The sequence below is a fragment of the Vulpes lagopus genome, chromosome 6 (genome assembly GCF_018345385.1).
Source record: "Vulpes lagopus strain Blue_001 chromosome 6, ASM1834538v1, whole genome shotgun sequence".
Lineage (NCBI taxonomy): Eukaryota > Metazoa > Chordata > Mammalia > Carnivora > Canidae > Vulpes > Vulpes lagopus.
Genome location: NC_054829.1, coordinates 37,748,775 through 37,763,824, shown reverse-complemented (window position 1 = coordinate 37,763,824; position 15,050 = coordinate 37,748,775). Strand labels below are relative to the sequence as shown.

General features: G+C 45.3%; 1 protein-coding gene across 3 annotated transcripts; it reads right to left on the bottom strand.

The window, feature by feature from the left end:
- Window positions 1-1,726: 1,726 nt before the first annotated feature.
- On the bottom strand, window positions 1,727-14,743 carry SIX4 (SIX homeobox 4). Of its 3 annotated transcripts, XM_041758835.1 has the most exons (4): window positions 14,667-14,743; window positions 13,593-14,458; window positions 10,065-10,753; window positions 1,727-6,109 (listed from the first exon to the last, which is right to left on the bottom strand). In XM_041758835.1, the coding sequence occupies exons 1-4, from the start codon at window positions 14,667-14,669 to the stop codon at window positions 5,316-5,318; spliced, it is 2,352 nt and encodes a 783-aa protein (XP_041614769.1). In that variant the 5' UTR covers window positions 14,670-14,743; the 3' UTR covers window positions 1,727-5,315. The 3 variants fall into 3 exon arrangements, with proteins under 3 accessions (XP_041614769.1, XP_041614768.1, XP_041614770.1); XM_041758834.1 differs by lacking the exon at window positions 14,667-14,743 and having other exon boundaries at window positions 13,593-14,659; XM_041758836.1 differs by lacking the exon at window positions 14,667-14,743 and having other exon boundaries at window positions 10,521-10,753; window positions 13,593-14,659.
- Between the last annotated feature and the right edge of the window lie 307 nt (window positions 14,744-15,050).

Below are 15,050 nucleotides of genomic sequence, written 5' to 3'. Positions count from 1 at the left end.
AAGTGTAAATCATGTTATAACAATTCTTGCTTTTCTGACTCAAATCCAAACTATGTAACACAGACCAATAAAGTTCTATTTGTTTTCTGGCACCTGCCTATCTCTCTGACTAGATCTCCTACTCAATGACCCCTAGGGTTAACACTGTGACCCAGCCACTCTGCTCCTCCCTCCGGGCCTTTGTACCTGCTGTTCCCTAGGTCTGGAATGCTATTTTTCTAAGTCTTGTGAGCTGGTTCTCTCTCTTCATTCATGCCTTTTTGTTGAAAGTTTACTTCCTTGAGACTTTCCTTGACCAATGTAATGTATGCCCTCACCTCTACCATTCCCCATGTTCAATCTCATTACCCTGTTATGGATTTTATTGTACTGGCCATTACCTGAATCTATCTTTATTTACTATTTACTTTATTGAAAATGGAGATATGTAAAGGTTAATTTCCACATTCATTATTTTCTTCTAAGTAAGCTCTATACTCAACGTGGGGCTTGAACTCATGATCTCAAGATCAAGAGTCACATGCTCCACCAACTGAGTCAGTCAGGTACCCCACATTTATTATTTCTTAAGGGAAGCAGAAGTGGGATGGGATTCTATAGCTGAAAGTCTTGAACTCCCCTTGAATGTTTTTATTTAGTTTGCTAGATTCTTCAGAGCCACAGATGTTTGAAGTAGGTCAGTGACCTGTCAAATATTTTAAAATATTTATTTGGTTAAGATGTTATAAAATGTAATCACTCCACAATACTCTGCCCCTAGGCTCACTGAGACACTATCCACTTTAACTGGTTTAGTTATGTAGAACACTGCTGAACAAATGGAGTGAATGACAAGAATATAAAAAAGTTGAGACATCCCTGAAACCAATTTGATACTTTTAATAGGCTTAATAATACAATTGTACAGTTGGTACCAATCTCCCTTATCCAACCCCTCTTCATTTTAGTGTGGGAGGTATACCTAATCAGAGGTCATGTAATTTTATTTATTTTTTATTTTTATTTTTAAGGATTTACTTATTAGAGAAAAAGTGAGTGAAAGAGATAGCGGGAACAGGAGTAGAGGGAGATGGAGCAGCAGACTCCCTGCCGAGCTGGGAGCCTGATGCAGGGCTTGATGGGGGCTCAGTCCCAGAGCTCTTATATCATGACCTGAGCTGAAGGCAGATGCTTAACCAACCGAACCACCCAGGTGCCCCAGAGCTCATTTAATTTTAAAGGTAGGATCAAACTGTAGCAGGGTTGAGTCTTCAGTGGTAGAGTTGTGTCTGTAACTTTAAGTCAAATCACTGGTAGACCCAACTATGGTATAACTAGACTTTGGTTAATGGGAATGCTTTAAACATGGATTATATCGAGCTCATACAGGAAGGCTGCGAATGGAAAGGCCTTTGGATCATTGAATTTAATTCCAGTACATCTTATAGAGTAGGAGAGTGAGATTTTGGAACACCCAGATGAATAGGACACATTTCTTTCCTTTAAGGAGGATGAATTCTAATCATTTAGCTCTGAATATGCAGTACAATTAAGTGAATTGCACAATTTTGTACAAAGACCAAAACAGATATTATTGTAAAATGACTCCTATTGTCCTTGTATCTGCCAGTGTATGAAATGTTTGTGTGGGTTTTTGTTTTTCTTTTTTCCCTACGCTTCTCCCCTACCGCCCCCCCCCCCCCCCGGGATAAATAACTTTTTAAACACAATGTATGTATGTATAAATATAAAGTTTATTTAGCATAGTGTTTAGAAAAATAAGTTCACATCATTTCAGAAAACAAATAAAACACTTAATTGTCCAGGCATAAACCCCTATTACAGTACAACATACATACTTTAGATCTCTTTGGTTGGGTAATTAAGCACAGAAATGTTCTGGGACATGCTCTGTGTGCCATCACCTAACAGTGCAGTAGAGACTCTGTTACCCCACCCCATGATATACATTCTGTATAGATTTTTCTCTTTGTGTAAGGCACAGTAAAACCATATTGAGTATATAACCGGTCTCCTCTAAACATACAGTACATGCAACAAAAGAACACAAATTGAGAACCCTGAAAGCCAAAAGAGTCACATGCTACATAATTCTGATTAATAAAATGTATGGTGGTAATATTAAATTAACATGAAATGTATCAACTAGATACAAAATAACTGTTAGGCTCTATCATCTAAGTTCTAGGAAGACTTTGAAACATCTTTTGTAAAACGTAATTCTTTTTCCCACAAATTTCCTGAATTATTTATATTTTTATGATGAGATGACCTGTCAAAAACATTGTAAAAGAATGAAGAACTTCTGGCTATGTACTAATGCACACTTGCCTAACATGTAGCAGGGCAGGCTGCAACACATGCCCAATAATCCAACTTTTGACATGCAAAATGCAAGGGCATATACAGGGAGATTTAAGGTCAGTGTGCAATTTAACTACAAATTTTTACCTATGGCTATAATGTCTACCTGCCTTTCATAACACGAGAAAGGCACTGAAACATGTGTACGATTCAGTCTTTTCATTACTATAAATATACATGAGCTATAAAACACTACAACACAGGTGTTCTTGCTTGATTGAGGAACAAATGCACCTTCTCTTTAAATCATAAAACTGTTCTTTACTACATGTAACTAAGAGCTAGATGCCAAATGCTGGCATAGGGTGCATAGATAGCCTCACATCAAAAATCCCACAGCCAGCAGCAGGGGTTGGGGTTTGCAGGAAGAGTTTTTGCCCCTATTCTGATTCCTCTTTGGGGATCATTTGAGGGTCATTTGCAGCATCTTCAAGCATTGGTTTATGTAAGAGAAACTCTGCCACATGAGCTCCAAGGGTTCTGGGTCTGGCCCTTGGTATTGCAAAAAACATTTGCAATTCTGTGCAAGGAGATCATGGGGTTTATCTTATGTCATTCACATATGTATGGGCTATACACCAACTGGCCCTTATTTTACTGAAAGAAAAGAACAATAAGTTCTTTATAATGTGCATTGATTCTTACCTGGTATATTGTGTAGCTACCTGGAATAATTGTAGGGGTATAATTACATCATGTTGGGAGTATGAATAGGTTTCCTAGGGAAGTCTTGAAGTTTTGTGCTATCTTTTTTGTTAAGGGAAAAAAAGAGGAAGGACTGTGAGTAAAAGAGAGGCTGATTATATTTTTGGAAGACATATGAAACTTATCCAGTTATATATATGATATATATAACTTTTTAAACCTTCCCATCTCCCTTATTAGATTGGTATTTTAAAATAATGAACTAACTCTTGATATCTGCAGCCATCAAGTGAAGAAACATCATTTTCATGTAAACTACACTACAGAACCATATAATTAATCTCAGTAACATGATCAGCACACACCTAAAGAAAAAAAACAATCTGTGTAAGCAGTGATGGAGTGGAAGAGGACTCTAAAACACCTGACTTTGTAAAAAAAAAAAAAAAAGATGAAAAACTATAGTTTCAGCAGTTTGAGAACATTTACTAATTCCATAAAAAAGAAGGCATCTAAGTTCTTTAATGAAATGACGGGAAGAAGTCTTGATAGGGCTCTTCATCTATGTCTGCGAGTTCCATTTACAATAACAAGAAAAGGTTAAGTCCTTTATGGACCTTAGTCAACATGCTCAGTTGATGGGCATGTTGGGATCAAGAGTACAAGAGTACACTCTTTCTTCTGATCTTCAGGAGAGCAAGATTGGTAACATCTTTATGTTGGACGACTTTAAGTCATCTCTGAAGAGATCATTTTCTCACATTTCTTGCTTTGCAGACACCAGAGACTTTCTCACTACATAAATGTATTTGCATTATTCCATTTTGTGTTCAGTCCTGATAAAAACTATGACCACAGCTCACAACATTATCAAAGCATTATTTCTTTTTAAAGAAACCCCAAAAGTTACTTTTAAACCAGACATGATAATATAGTGCAAATAACAGTTGTATGTCATAATGTAACAACTGATTCAAAACATTTAGAACTGAGTTTCATCAGGACAGTTTTGCTCAAGAGAATTTACATATTCTTTCTTTAGTTTAAAATGGTTGTTTTCATCATCTACAGAATTCATTTTACATGGTAATCTATGATTGTTATTTTCATTGTAATGAAAGCATCAACGATAATTAATTGTTCATCCATTTACATCATAAACATACATAATGATATAAGTGAAACTTAAGTTCTTCAGATTTAAAGCAATTTTGTGGTGAAAATAACCCTGTTAGATAGAAAAGAGCCATCAGTGCTTCTGTTGACATGTTTGTACCTTAGTAAGAATAATAAAAAGGCCACAAGGTAAGAAGGCACATAGAATTCTATAGAAAACATATTTAAATGAATCAGAGAGTTGCTAAATAAAGAACAAGGATGTGAAAAAAAGTACCAAAATTCCAATATTGGGAGTTAGATTGCCTGTTTCAGTGTTATTAATATTGACCATAATAGACTCCTGATAAAAATCATTACTTTTAAAATCCTACAAAAAGTAAAACTTCGTTGGAAATAACTATGTTCACTTCCTGTTCAAACAATAAAAATAAATTAAACAGTAAGAAAACATTTTTCTTTTCAGTTCATAGTGTCTGAAGTGTAAGAGAAACATATACAGCATAAATAAAATTCACTGTAATTCCTCAAATCCTTGCTTATAGGACTAATATATTTACACTCATACTGAAGTTTGTTTCAGAGTTTTTAGTGGAGTTGCAAACTTTCTCAGCCCCACTGGACTATTAGCAAGCACATTTGGAAATGTGTAGAGACAAACCAAGACTTTCACAAAAATGCCGAAAAAAAGAAATGCATCTATTCAAAAATAAACCCTTATCGTAGTGCGGAGTACCATTTATGCTTCTTAACCTCATCAATGCCCATGGAGTAAGAGTAAACAAAAATAACCCTATTGTTTCTAATGCCGATGCCAGGTGTATACAGTTTTAATTTAAAGAACTCTAGAGTTCCATTTGACCTTAGAATTATATTAAGTCAACCAAATGATACACTTTGTCTTGATAGATTTCATCTTGTTCCTTTGTCTCCATCTATTTAAAAGAGAACATATGTGAACCAAAAGGCTGCAGCAATGCAGTTCTACTCTTGTATATTTAACTGTGATCTTCATGCAGATCAATCCAGTCTCTTGAATGCATTTACTCACAAAACTAGTGTTTCCCTGTAAATGGGAAAATGTTTTATGTCCTCAGGGCTTCGTGAAAAGATCTGCCTGCTGATGCCAGGAAAAAGAGAGAGAGGGAAGGAGGAAGGGAGAGAGAGTGAGAGAGAGAGGGAAATAAAGTTTATAAGTCTTGCATATCTTCATCCAATTGGACAGTTTGGAGCTTGGCAAGGTCTTTTTTGTCTGTTTCCAGGTCTTCACAGACAGTCTCGACCATGCCCTCTAGGACGTACTTGGATTTTGAGTCCAGCATCATTAAGTTGCTCGTGGCTTTGCCCTCAGAATTTGTTAAGAAATTCTCTTTTATATTAGCTACTGATTGCAGAACCAAACGATGTTCTCTGACAAAATCCTGGTGCACTGCCGGGGAAGGGTGACCCACCTGGTCTTCGGCCGTAGGAACAATTTCCCCAAGGGAGGTCTGGGTCATGGGGACGGACAAGAGATCTTGACCGGTAATAAGGGAACAGTTCTGAAGAGTTGCATAGTTAGTGCTGCTGACAGATGTCACAGTAGATTTGCTTGCCACAGGTGCAGACATTGGCTGGCTATCAGCAAGGTCAGGATTTAGCTCGGTGGGATTTAATAAGGTGGGGGGAGTGAGGGGAAAATTGTGAGTTGGGGATACGTTAACTAATGAGGCCAGTGGATGGAGGCCGCTCCCCGAGATATTTTCAGAAGACAGGTTTGCATTTATTTGTGCATTCTGATTGACAGGCATCAACTGAGAAAATACCAGGCTCCTCTCCAAGCCCTCCTGTTTAACAGATCCCATAGTCTGGCCTGAATTTGGAACAGTGTATACCACAGCACTGGGAGCAAGAGAACTCAAGAAAACCTTTCCTTGCTGGACTGTGGTGGACTCACTTGTAAATGTGCTCCCATCTGAAGTGCTTGCGTTTACTGAAAGATTACCTAAAAAAGATAAAGTAGAGATTATCATTGATGGAATTGAAAGGGAAAAAATGGATACTTTTTTTTACATGCATGATTTTTCTCAGGTTCGGTAGAATCACCTGGTGCACTTAAAAACTACAGATTCTGGGGTGCCTGGATGGTTTAGTGTTTGAGTGTCTGCCTTTGGTTCAGGTCTGCCTTTGGCTCAGGTCTTGATCCTGGAGTCTGGGGTGGGGAGCCTGCTTCTCCCTCTGCCTATGTCTCTGTGTCTCTCATGAATAAATAAATAAAATCTTTAAAAAAGAAAAAACAAACTACAGATTGCCAGGCTCTACTCCTGAGAATCTCAGTAAGTCTTAGAACAGGTGTATTTTAAACTTCTGAGTAAGTCTGATGACACAGTGGAAGTGAGAACTTCTAAACTGCTGGTTTAGAAACCAATTATGAAAAAAACATTTTTCCCCCCAGGGTCTAATTTCAGTCAAATTTCTGGTTCATTATTATCAATTTGATTTCTCTCAATCAGTTGATAGTCGTAAGCTAGCTCTGCCAGTTAGAACTAGAAAACACAAATGCAAAATAAAATGCCTTTGTCTGGGCACAAGTTTGGTATCGGACACAAATGGCAATGTAGAAAATCCCGTAAAATGAGATGCCCTGGGGCTTGAAGTTAACCATATAAGCCTGTACAGACAAGTTTCAGACTTTCACTACACTAACCATAAAGTAATGTCAAGTTAACAAAACACTGAATAGTTTTTTCTTTTGCTGTGCCAGTTCTGAGCTTTCGGTGTTGGCAGTGATAGGAAAAATTAGGGATAATAATGAAATGTACTTCTATAATTACGATTAACATAAATAACTAGAGCTAATGCATCTCTCCAAAAGGTTTGTATTTTGAGGCTCTCACTATAATGGTCTGCAGAGACCAGAAATAGAAAAAGACATGTAAGTAGAATGCTGAGACGATGTTCAAAATCAGGTAACTCAGACAATGGAAGACGAATTCCACCCTTCCCCTCACTCCTACCAGTAAATAAAACCCTTTTCTTTTTGAGTCTTTACGTAGGCACAGTGAAATGATGGCAACTATCTTGCCACGGAAAGAAAGGTGGTCCTGAGGGAATTTTGTGACAGAATTATTCATCTGATCTTGAATTAGATGTTCAGCAAACTATTATTTTGAGAAAACAGCTTAATTAATTAAAGGTAATTCACCTAAGATATTACACTCCTGAATTAGAATAATTGTGATTATATTACCACCTCTACTGAAAAACAAATGTCATAGGGCTGTTTATACCTCTTCCCAACACTTTTTAAGCATCTTAAATGCAAAGGAATGTCTTTAAATGGAAAAAAAGAAAGAAAGAAAAACACTGTATTTAAGCTTGAAAGGAAAATTTAACCAGTACAAAAGTTTTCTTCGTGAAAATACTGGTGTTAACAATACTTATATGTATGTTTGGGCTCTTCCTTACGATAAATGTTTGTTCCAGGCCAAACAGATGAAAAGACTTTTATTTAATTTCAACTTAAGTATAGTTTAGAATTCTTGTTGGCTAAAAAAAAAAAAAGAAAAAAAAAGAATTCTTGTTGGCTGGTAAACTGTAGCAAAATCATCTGAAATATTTATTATGTTATGTGTACGTATTTGTGAAACTATTTGCCTGTGTATATGTGAACAAAATGATTAGTTTTTTTTTTTTTTTGAGAGGAACCATAAATAATATGACAGGACATTTTCCCCAATGGCTATTGAATGTAAATAAAATAATATTTTTGAATGTGTAGAAATTATACATAAATAAAGGAGGAAAAGCAGATGTGGTCTAAAACTTGATACTCAAATATAACTGCACCTGAATTATAAATTGGACAATTTCAAAATCAGTTTAAAAATCCAAATGAGGGCACCTGGGTGGCTCAGTGGTTAAGCGTCTGCCTTTGGTTCAGGTCATGATCCCAGGGTCCTGGGATCAGGTCCTGCATTAGGCTTCCTGCGAGGAGCCTGTTTCTTCCTCTGCCTACGTCTCTGCCTCTCTCTGTGTGTCTCTCATGAATAAATAATAAAATCTTTTTTAAAAAAATATCCAAATGAAGGATGTCTTGGTGGCTCAGCAGTTGAGCGTCTGCCCTCTGCTCAGGGTGTGATTCTGGGTCCTGGGATCGAGTCCCACATTGGGCTCCCTGCAGGAAGCCTGCTTCTCCCTCTGTCTGTGTCTCTGCCCCTCTCTCTCTCTCTGTGTCTCTCATGAATAAAAATAATAAATAAATAAATAAATAAATAAATAAATAAATAAATAAAATCTTTAAAAAAGATGTAGATATTCTGGTTTCCACGTAAGTCCTAAGCATTGAAAGATAATCTACCTTGCCTACACATTTTAAAGCAAGGCTCAGTATTCATTTTTGACAAAGCCTGGATCCCCAAATGCTTTACTGAGAACTGTAGTCCATAATTACTATAAAGGAACATTGCTTCCAGGTCATACCTTTAATGTACCCAGTGTAAGGATTGACAGCTTTGTCATTTGATCTTAGCTATTTTCACTGAAAATGCTATTCTTATTCATATTAAATGTCCCACTTTAAAAATTAGTTTGTAATAATTTTCTATGGTAGCGTATTTCTAGATTACATGTGAAAAATATTTCAGCTTTTCTTCTCCCCCAATGTACATACCATGCTTTTTGTTCAAATTTGTTGTCTTTAAAATGTTATCTACTGTTTGGAAATTTCCTAAAGAGAGAAAAGGGATTAGAGCCACACTAAATTATTATAAAATGAAGCACTTTGACTTTCCTTGTGGTTTTTATATTTTTGCCTTATGTTGGATAGTGACTCAACCTAATCCTTTCCATAACTTCGAACAATAAAGAAACATGGTATGCTGTAGGAGTTTTGTGTTTTACTACGCTTTACCTGGGAACTGATCTTATGGAATGAAATGTACTCAACAACATTTTTTCCATTAATGCCTCAAGCTGAAGTAGATCATAGTTGTGGAAACAAAAAAAGTCGTGCATAAATGGATAGTTTTTTGATAAGCCCATTTTACAGGAAGCTGATCTTTAAGGCAAACAGTTACTTATTTTGGTTTCATAGAAACCTGGAGTTTCAGACTTGCTTACAGGAAGGCAAGCATGCATTAACACCCCCTCACTCCTAAGTTTAAGGGGCTATGCAACCTCCACTGCTATTCTAACCATTCCTGTTTCTGTATCTAGAAAAATGACACAGAGCCATGACTTGCTTAAAGTCAGTGAAGAAGTGGCATATCAGCCTCAGGCTTCCCAAATTTCAGATCAGTGTTTTCTTTAGCATATAGCCCTTAGTAAAGCCACAAACATATAAAATTAGAGAAACAGTTGCCTTCCTAAATAAACCCATATATTAGGGGGGTGAGTATACTGCAGAGTAATAGACATCCAGTCACATATTCCTCTGGTTTTCCTTTAGGACTGTTAGCTTTAATTATAGTAAGAACATGAATCAAATGCAATTGATCCAGTCTTTTTAGCTTGCTCTTCTAAAACACTTCTTGGTCAAACAGAAAATGCTTAGGTAAAGTGTATGTATTCGTACCAATTGCTTGGACTAATTTTGTGTTCTTAGCAATATTATTAATTTTTAATCTTAAAATGTCAAGCAATGGGTTATTCTGTAAGCACCAATTGACTTATCATATTTCTATAATTGTAGAACTGGCAAGATTTGCCATGAACTGTATTTTTCCATTCAGTTATTAAGAAAATAAAAGCCCATCTCCATGATGCCAGGGAACCAACCAAGCTGGATGTTACACGGGTGTTGTGAAGAAGGAGGAACAAATCAAGGCTATTCTGCAGCTGTGGCAGCCAATGAGGTACTTGAACAGTAACATCAATCTATAGCTCTCACCAAATGCATCATCTACAGCAGCTGGCTAAAACATTCACTGGTGCATTATAGTACCGAACGAGACTTTTACCTTGTGAAGCTGCTACCGAAACAGAAGGCAGCTGCAGTGGAGAGAATCCAATGCTCCCATTAAGGAACTGGCTGTTTGTCCCGGAATTGGGAATCTGGACAATGCCATACTGGTTAATTTGCACTGGTGTAGTAAAAGTCACCACAGAGCCTCCATCCTGGGAAGCCACCGTTTGAATGCCTTCTCTTTTTACCTCAGTGCTGGGTATCAGCCCTGGGAATGACACAGGGGCACTGGGGCTGTAGGAAGTGGTGGCTGCTGAGTTAGCTGAAGAACTCTGGAGGACTTTGAATTCCTTCACATCCTGGGAGGTAGACCCCAGTATGTCACTCATGGATATACCATTGCTCACAATGTTTGATGCCATTTTTGGTGGGTTCAATGACACTGCCTGTGTATTTCCCACATTTAATCCATTAAGGATGACTCCATTGGGTCCCTGAATGAAAGAATTACCATTAAGAAAGACAGGTGAAGTACTTGCAGGCACCAAGCTTCCGTTCAACAAAACTCCAGAAGAGCTTAATGAGATCTTAGCATTTCCAATTTGTTGCATGTATACTGGCTCCATGTGACTGGGAAGGCTGAGGTTGGTGACACTATCCGATGAACCGGAGAGTGGATGAGGAGACAAGTCCTCATGGCCCTTGCTGGATTCATCTTCAGTGCTGGGATTGCCATCTGACTCACTGCAGAGAGGGGGAAACCAAGACATTCGGAAGGTCAGAAGGGATGACATTCTGCATGATGCCATTTGTTTAGAAATCCAGCCTCTAACTCCAGTAAAGTCAGTATTTAAAGAAAGCAGAGCAGGAAGTCTTTAGTCCTGTTTAAGCTATGAGATCTTTCAGCAGATTCTGACCACAGAGAGAATGTGGGAAGATAAACCTTCCTATCCCCATCATTTCACCGGTAATAAATTCAGGGAAAGTCCAGAGATCAGGAAGATGTAAATTCAGCTAACAGAGAATCGTACATACATTTTTTATAGCCATGAAGTGACTCGTTCCTGTTAGATACGCCGCTACCTATACCACAGAAAAAACTCACTAGATGAGGTGGCCAGTCTTTCCTGTTTAGGAAGGCCTTCCCCTCCCCTCAAACCAATTCAGATTAGTGGGATCTTGGAGGTAAATGAAACTGCCAAAGGAGCAGGAGGTGCAAAGTGTTCAGTATTGTTTGCCAGTTAGTTAACAAGAGATCATTTTCTCACCTGCTCCCAAACTTCTACTCCACCAGACTGACAACTCTCTCATTCAACAAAGTGGCTGTCCTTGATGTAGGAAAGGCATTTGCAACCCAAGAACTGTTATGTGCAGTCGCCTTTGAATCCAAAAGAAGCCATAGGGGCCTATTTAACACACACCATCCAGTGCCCTGGTGAGGTGGGAGGGAAAGGGTGTGGGTCACTCAGCAGTCTTGTAACCATCAGACCCCTTCCCCAGCAGCCTCAGTCCTTCTGCTGCTCCAGACAGGGCTGTGTTCCTCAGCTCCCCGACTTGGGGGGAAAGACCAAATCCGGGGAGGGGTAGTGGTGGGATTTCCCATCTGGTCTGAGGCTGGGCGGGGGAGAAAGGGGCAGTGAGCCGGCAGTTTGGAAGCGTGGTGCGACTTGGCCCCGTAGAAGATCCACATCCCTTGCAGTGCCCCGCGGTCGGTTCGCTTTCATGCGGAGGGGAGGGGATTACTCGGGCTTTGGGCTGCGGGGCCAGGAGCGCAGAAAGCGCTTTGATTTACGAGCTGAGGCTGAGCCGCCGTCGCCGTCTGCGAGGGTGACTCACCGGGGGTGCGGGTGGGAGGTAGATCCGGAGAGGGGCCTAAACCAGGCAACTGGGCCGGGGCCGGGGGCGGGGGTGTAGAGGTGGGGGTGGGGTGGGGACGCGAAGCCGGGCGAGTGTGGCTGGGGAGCCGGGGAACGCGCCCAGCCCAGCCCGGCCGGGGAGCGGAGGCTGCAGGGCAGCTGGCCCGCGCGCCACGCCCGCCCCCCACCCCCCACCCCCCACCCCCTGCCTCTGGCCCCGAGGATCCCGACGGAGCTCCGGGCGGCTGCATCCGCGGGCCGCCTCTGGTCTCCCCGCAAGTCTGCGGCAGGATGCACGCAGGTCGCAGTGCGCGTTTTGTTTTGGTTACCGCGAGGCCCGGCTCGGACACACAGCGCCGCCCTCCCCGGCCTGGGCGAGCGCCGGAGCCGTCGGGCCCCGGGAGGGGCGCAGGGGCAGGGGCGGGAGCGGCAAGGGCGGGCCACGGCGGCTTGTGGAATGCGCCGGGTGATCACCTTCGCTCGGCCCCGGCGGGCTCCCCGGCTCCCAGATTCCTTCCCCGGGCAGAACCTTCGAGTTGCCTTGGGTTCTTTCGGTCCTACGCCCGCGTGGCTGGAGACACCATCTCTTTAGGCGACCTTCTCCTCAGTTCGCTCAACAACACACAAAAACACCCTCCAGGTGTCTGACTCCACAGGACGCACAAAAGCGGCGGAAAACCCGGTATTTTCCACCAGTTGGGGTCAAAAGCTCTGCCAGTCCAGAAGGCCAAACCCGCCAGGGTGGGCACTCGAGGAGTGCGGAGCTGATCGCGCCCCCGCCCCCAGTCGCGGTCCCGGGGGCGCCACGCGGGGCCGGGGCGGGGGCCGGGGCCGGGGCGGGGGCCGGGGGCAGGGGCCGGGGCGGGGGCCGGGGCCGGGGCCGGGGCCGGGGCGGGGGCCGGGGCCGCAAGCCCTCCAGCCCCACTGCCCCGGCGGCGCTGAAATCCGATCCGAGGGAGTTCAGAATCAGGTTTCAAAACACGGCCGAGCCCCGCCGCACCGACACCCCACGTTGCCGCGGCCGCGAAGGGAACCTCAGCGGGCAGGGGTAATGATTAACTCTGTCACCTAAAACCTCGACGTCCCCAGGCCCCCTTCCGCGACGCTGCCCCACCCCCCCCAGCCCTCGCGTCCCTCCAGAGCGACCGAGGCGACCGCCGCGCAGGCAGGGGTGGGTGTGCGGGGGGGCGGGAGGCCGGGGAGCGCGTGCCCGCGCTGGGCGCCGTGACGGCCCGAGGTGCAGACCCCGCCCGAGGTGCAGACCCCGCCCGAGGTGCAGACCCCGCCCGAGGTGCAGACCCCGGCCCGCGCCGCCGACCTCCGGGGGCCTGGCGCGGCGAGCCGAGCTGCCCCTCGGGCGCCTGCACGCGCCCCTGCGCCGCGCCGGAGCCGGGAGAGAGTGGCAACTTCAAAGCCAGCGGGATGGGGGTGGGAAACTGGGCGGCAGTGGCCAGCCGAGGTGGGGGCGGGGACTGAGACCCGGGCGGGCGACGAGAAACTTCTGGGGGGAGGGGGGCGGGGAGGGTAAAGAGGGAGGAGGGCCCCCCGCCTCTCGCCTCCGCCGCCCCCCATCCCCCGGGCGCCGAGAGGTGGGGGCGGGGAGAGGTGGGCAGCCGGACCAGGCTGGTGGGGAAGGTAAGCGCCATGTTTGCGAGCACTTGGGAGGAGAAGAAAGCTGGGAAGGGGGTGGGGGAGGGAGGGGGAGGAGGCGGAAAGTTGGCGCTCACCTTTTGGACTGGGTCTCCGAGGGGTTCCGATCGCGCTGCCGGCGGTTCTTGAACCAGTTGCTGACCTGGGTGAGGGAGAGGCCGGTGATCTTGGCCAGGTGCCGCTTCTCGGCGGGCGAAGGGTAGCGATTCTGCTTGTAGAGCTCCTTGAGCGCGTTGCGCGACTTCTCCTTGAAACAATACACCGTCTCCTCGCCGTCCCAGATGGTGCGGGGCAGGGGGAATTTCCTGCGCAGCCGGTACTTGTCCACGGCGCCCAGGGGCCGGCCGCGGGCTCGCTCGGCCTCGGTGTAGCGCGCCTTGTACCAGAGCTGCTGCAGCAGCGGGTGGTTGGCCGACTCGAAGCTGTGGCTCTCGAGGATGCTGTAGAGCTCGGGGTAGATGCCCTGGTGGAAGGCCACCAGCGCCCGCGCCTTCAGCAGGCTCTCGTTGCCACGTAGCAGGTCGCTCTGGGGCAGGGACCACAGGAACCGGGCCAGGCGGTCCAGGTTGCCCCCCTGCTGCAGCGCCTCGCACACGCAGGCGACATGGTCGGGCGAGAAGGCCAGCGGGGTCTGCGCGGCGGCGGCGGCGGCGGCGGCGGCGGCGGCGGCGGCGGCGGCCGCGGCGTGCTGGTGCCTGCCCAGAAGTTCCGAGTGGAGTTGTACCTGGTTCGCCGCCGCCGCCGCCGCCGCCGCCGCTGCCCCTTCCTCCGCGCTCACCCCGGCGGCGGCGGCCGCGGCGTCCCCCGGCTCCAGGGGGAAAGGGGCTGGAGCCGGGGGGCTCAGCCCCGCCGCCGCGCCCCCCGCCACTTCTTGGGGCGCCTCCTGCCCTTCCGAGGCGCTTTCCATCCCATTCTCCTGCTTGATGTCCGCCGCACTTGCGATCTGCCCGGTGGGGGAGGAAGAGGACATTTTTTGTTGTTTATTTTCCTCCCTCCCTCACTCCCTCGCACTCTTTTCCTCTTTCTTTCCCCCTCTCTTACTCCTCCTTCTTCGTCTCCCTCCCTCCTCCTCCCCTCCGGAAAGCCCACTCCCTCCCTCCCGGTTTCGGCTGGATCTGGCCGATCAGGTTTCCCCCCGGCCACGCAGTCACCATTAAGATAGCCGCTAGAGCAAAGTAGTGTAAAAGGATAGCAGCTTTCTGCCGTTCCCCCAACGTGACTCCTCGGGTTGCTGCATACTATATGGCACTGGCGGCCGGGCCGGCCCGGCCGCGCCACCTCATTGGCTATTTCACATTCAGAGGGAGGTGGAGACAGGGTTTCTATCCCTGTCGATCACCCGCCTCCCTCTCCACCCCTCGCCTTTCCCTCTCCCGCTGACCCCCAGGCACCTATACCTGGAGGGAAACACCGACATTCTTTTTAGGCCAGGCTCCTGGGCGGGAAATTACCTACTGTGGCCTGAAAACTGGACAACAGCCTCTTTCAAGAGAAGAGTCCCTAGGATTCCAGCGGGAATATTAACTGTGTGGCCT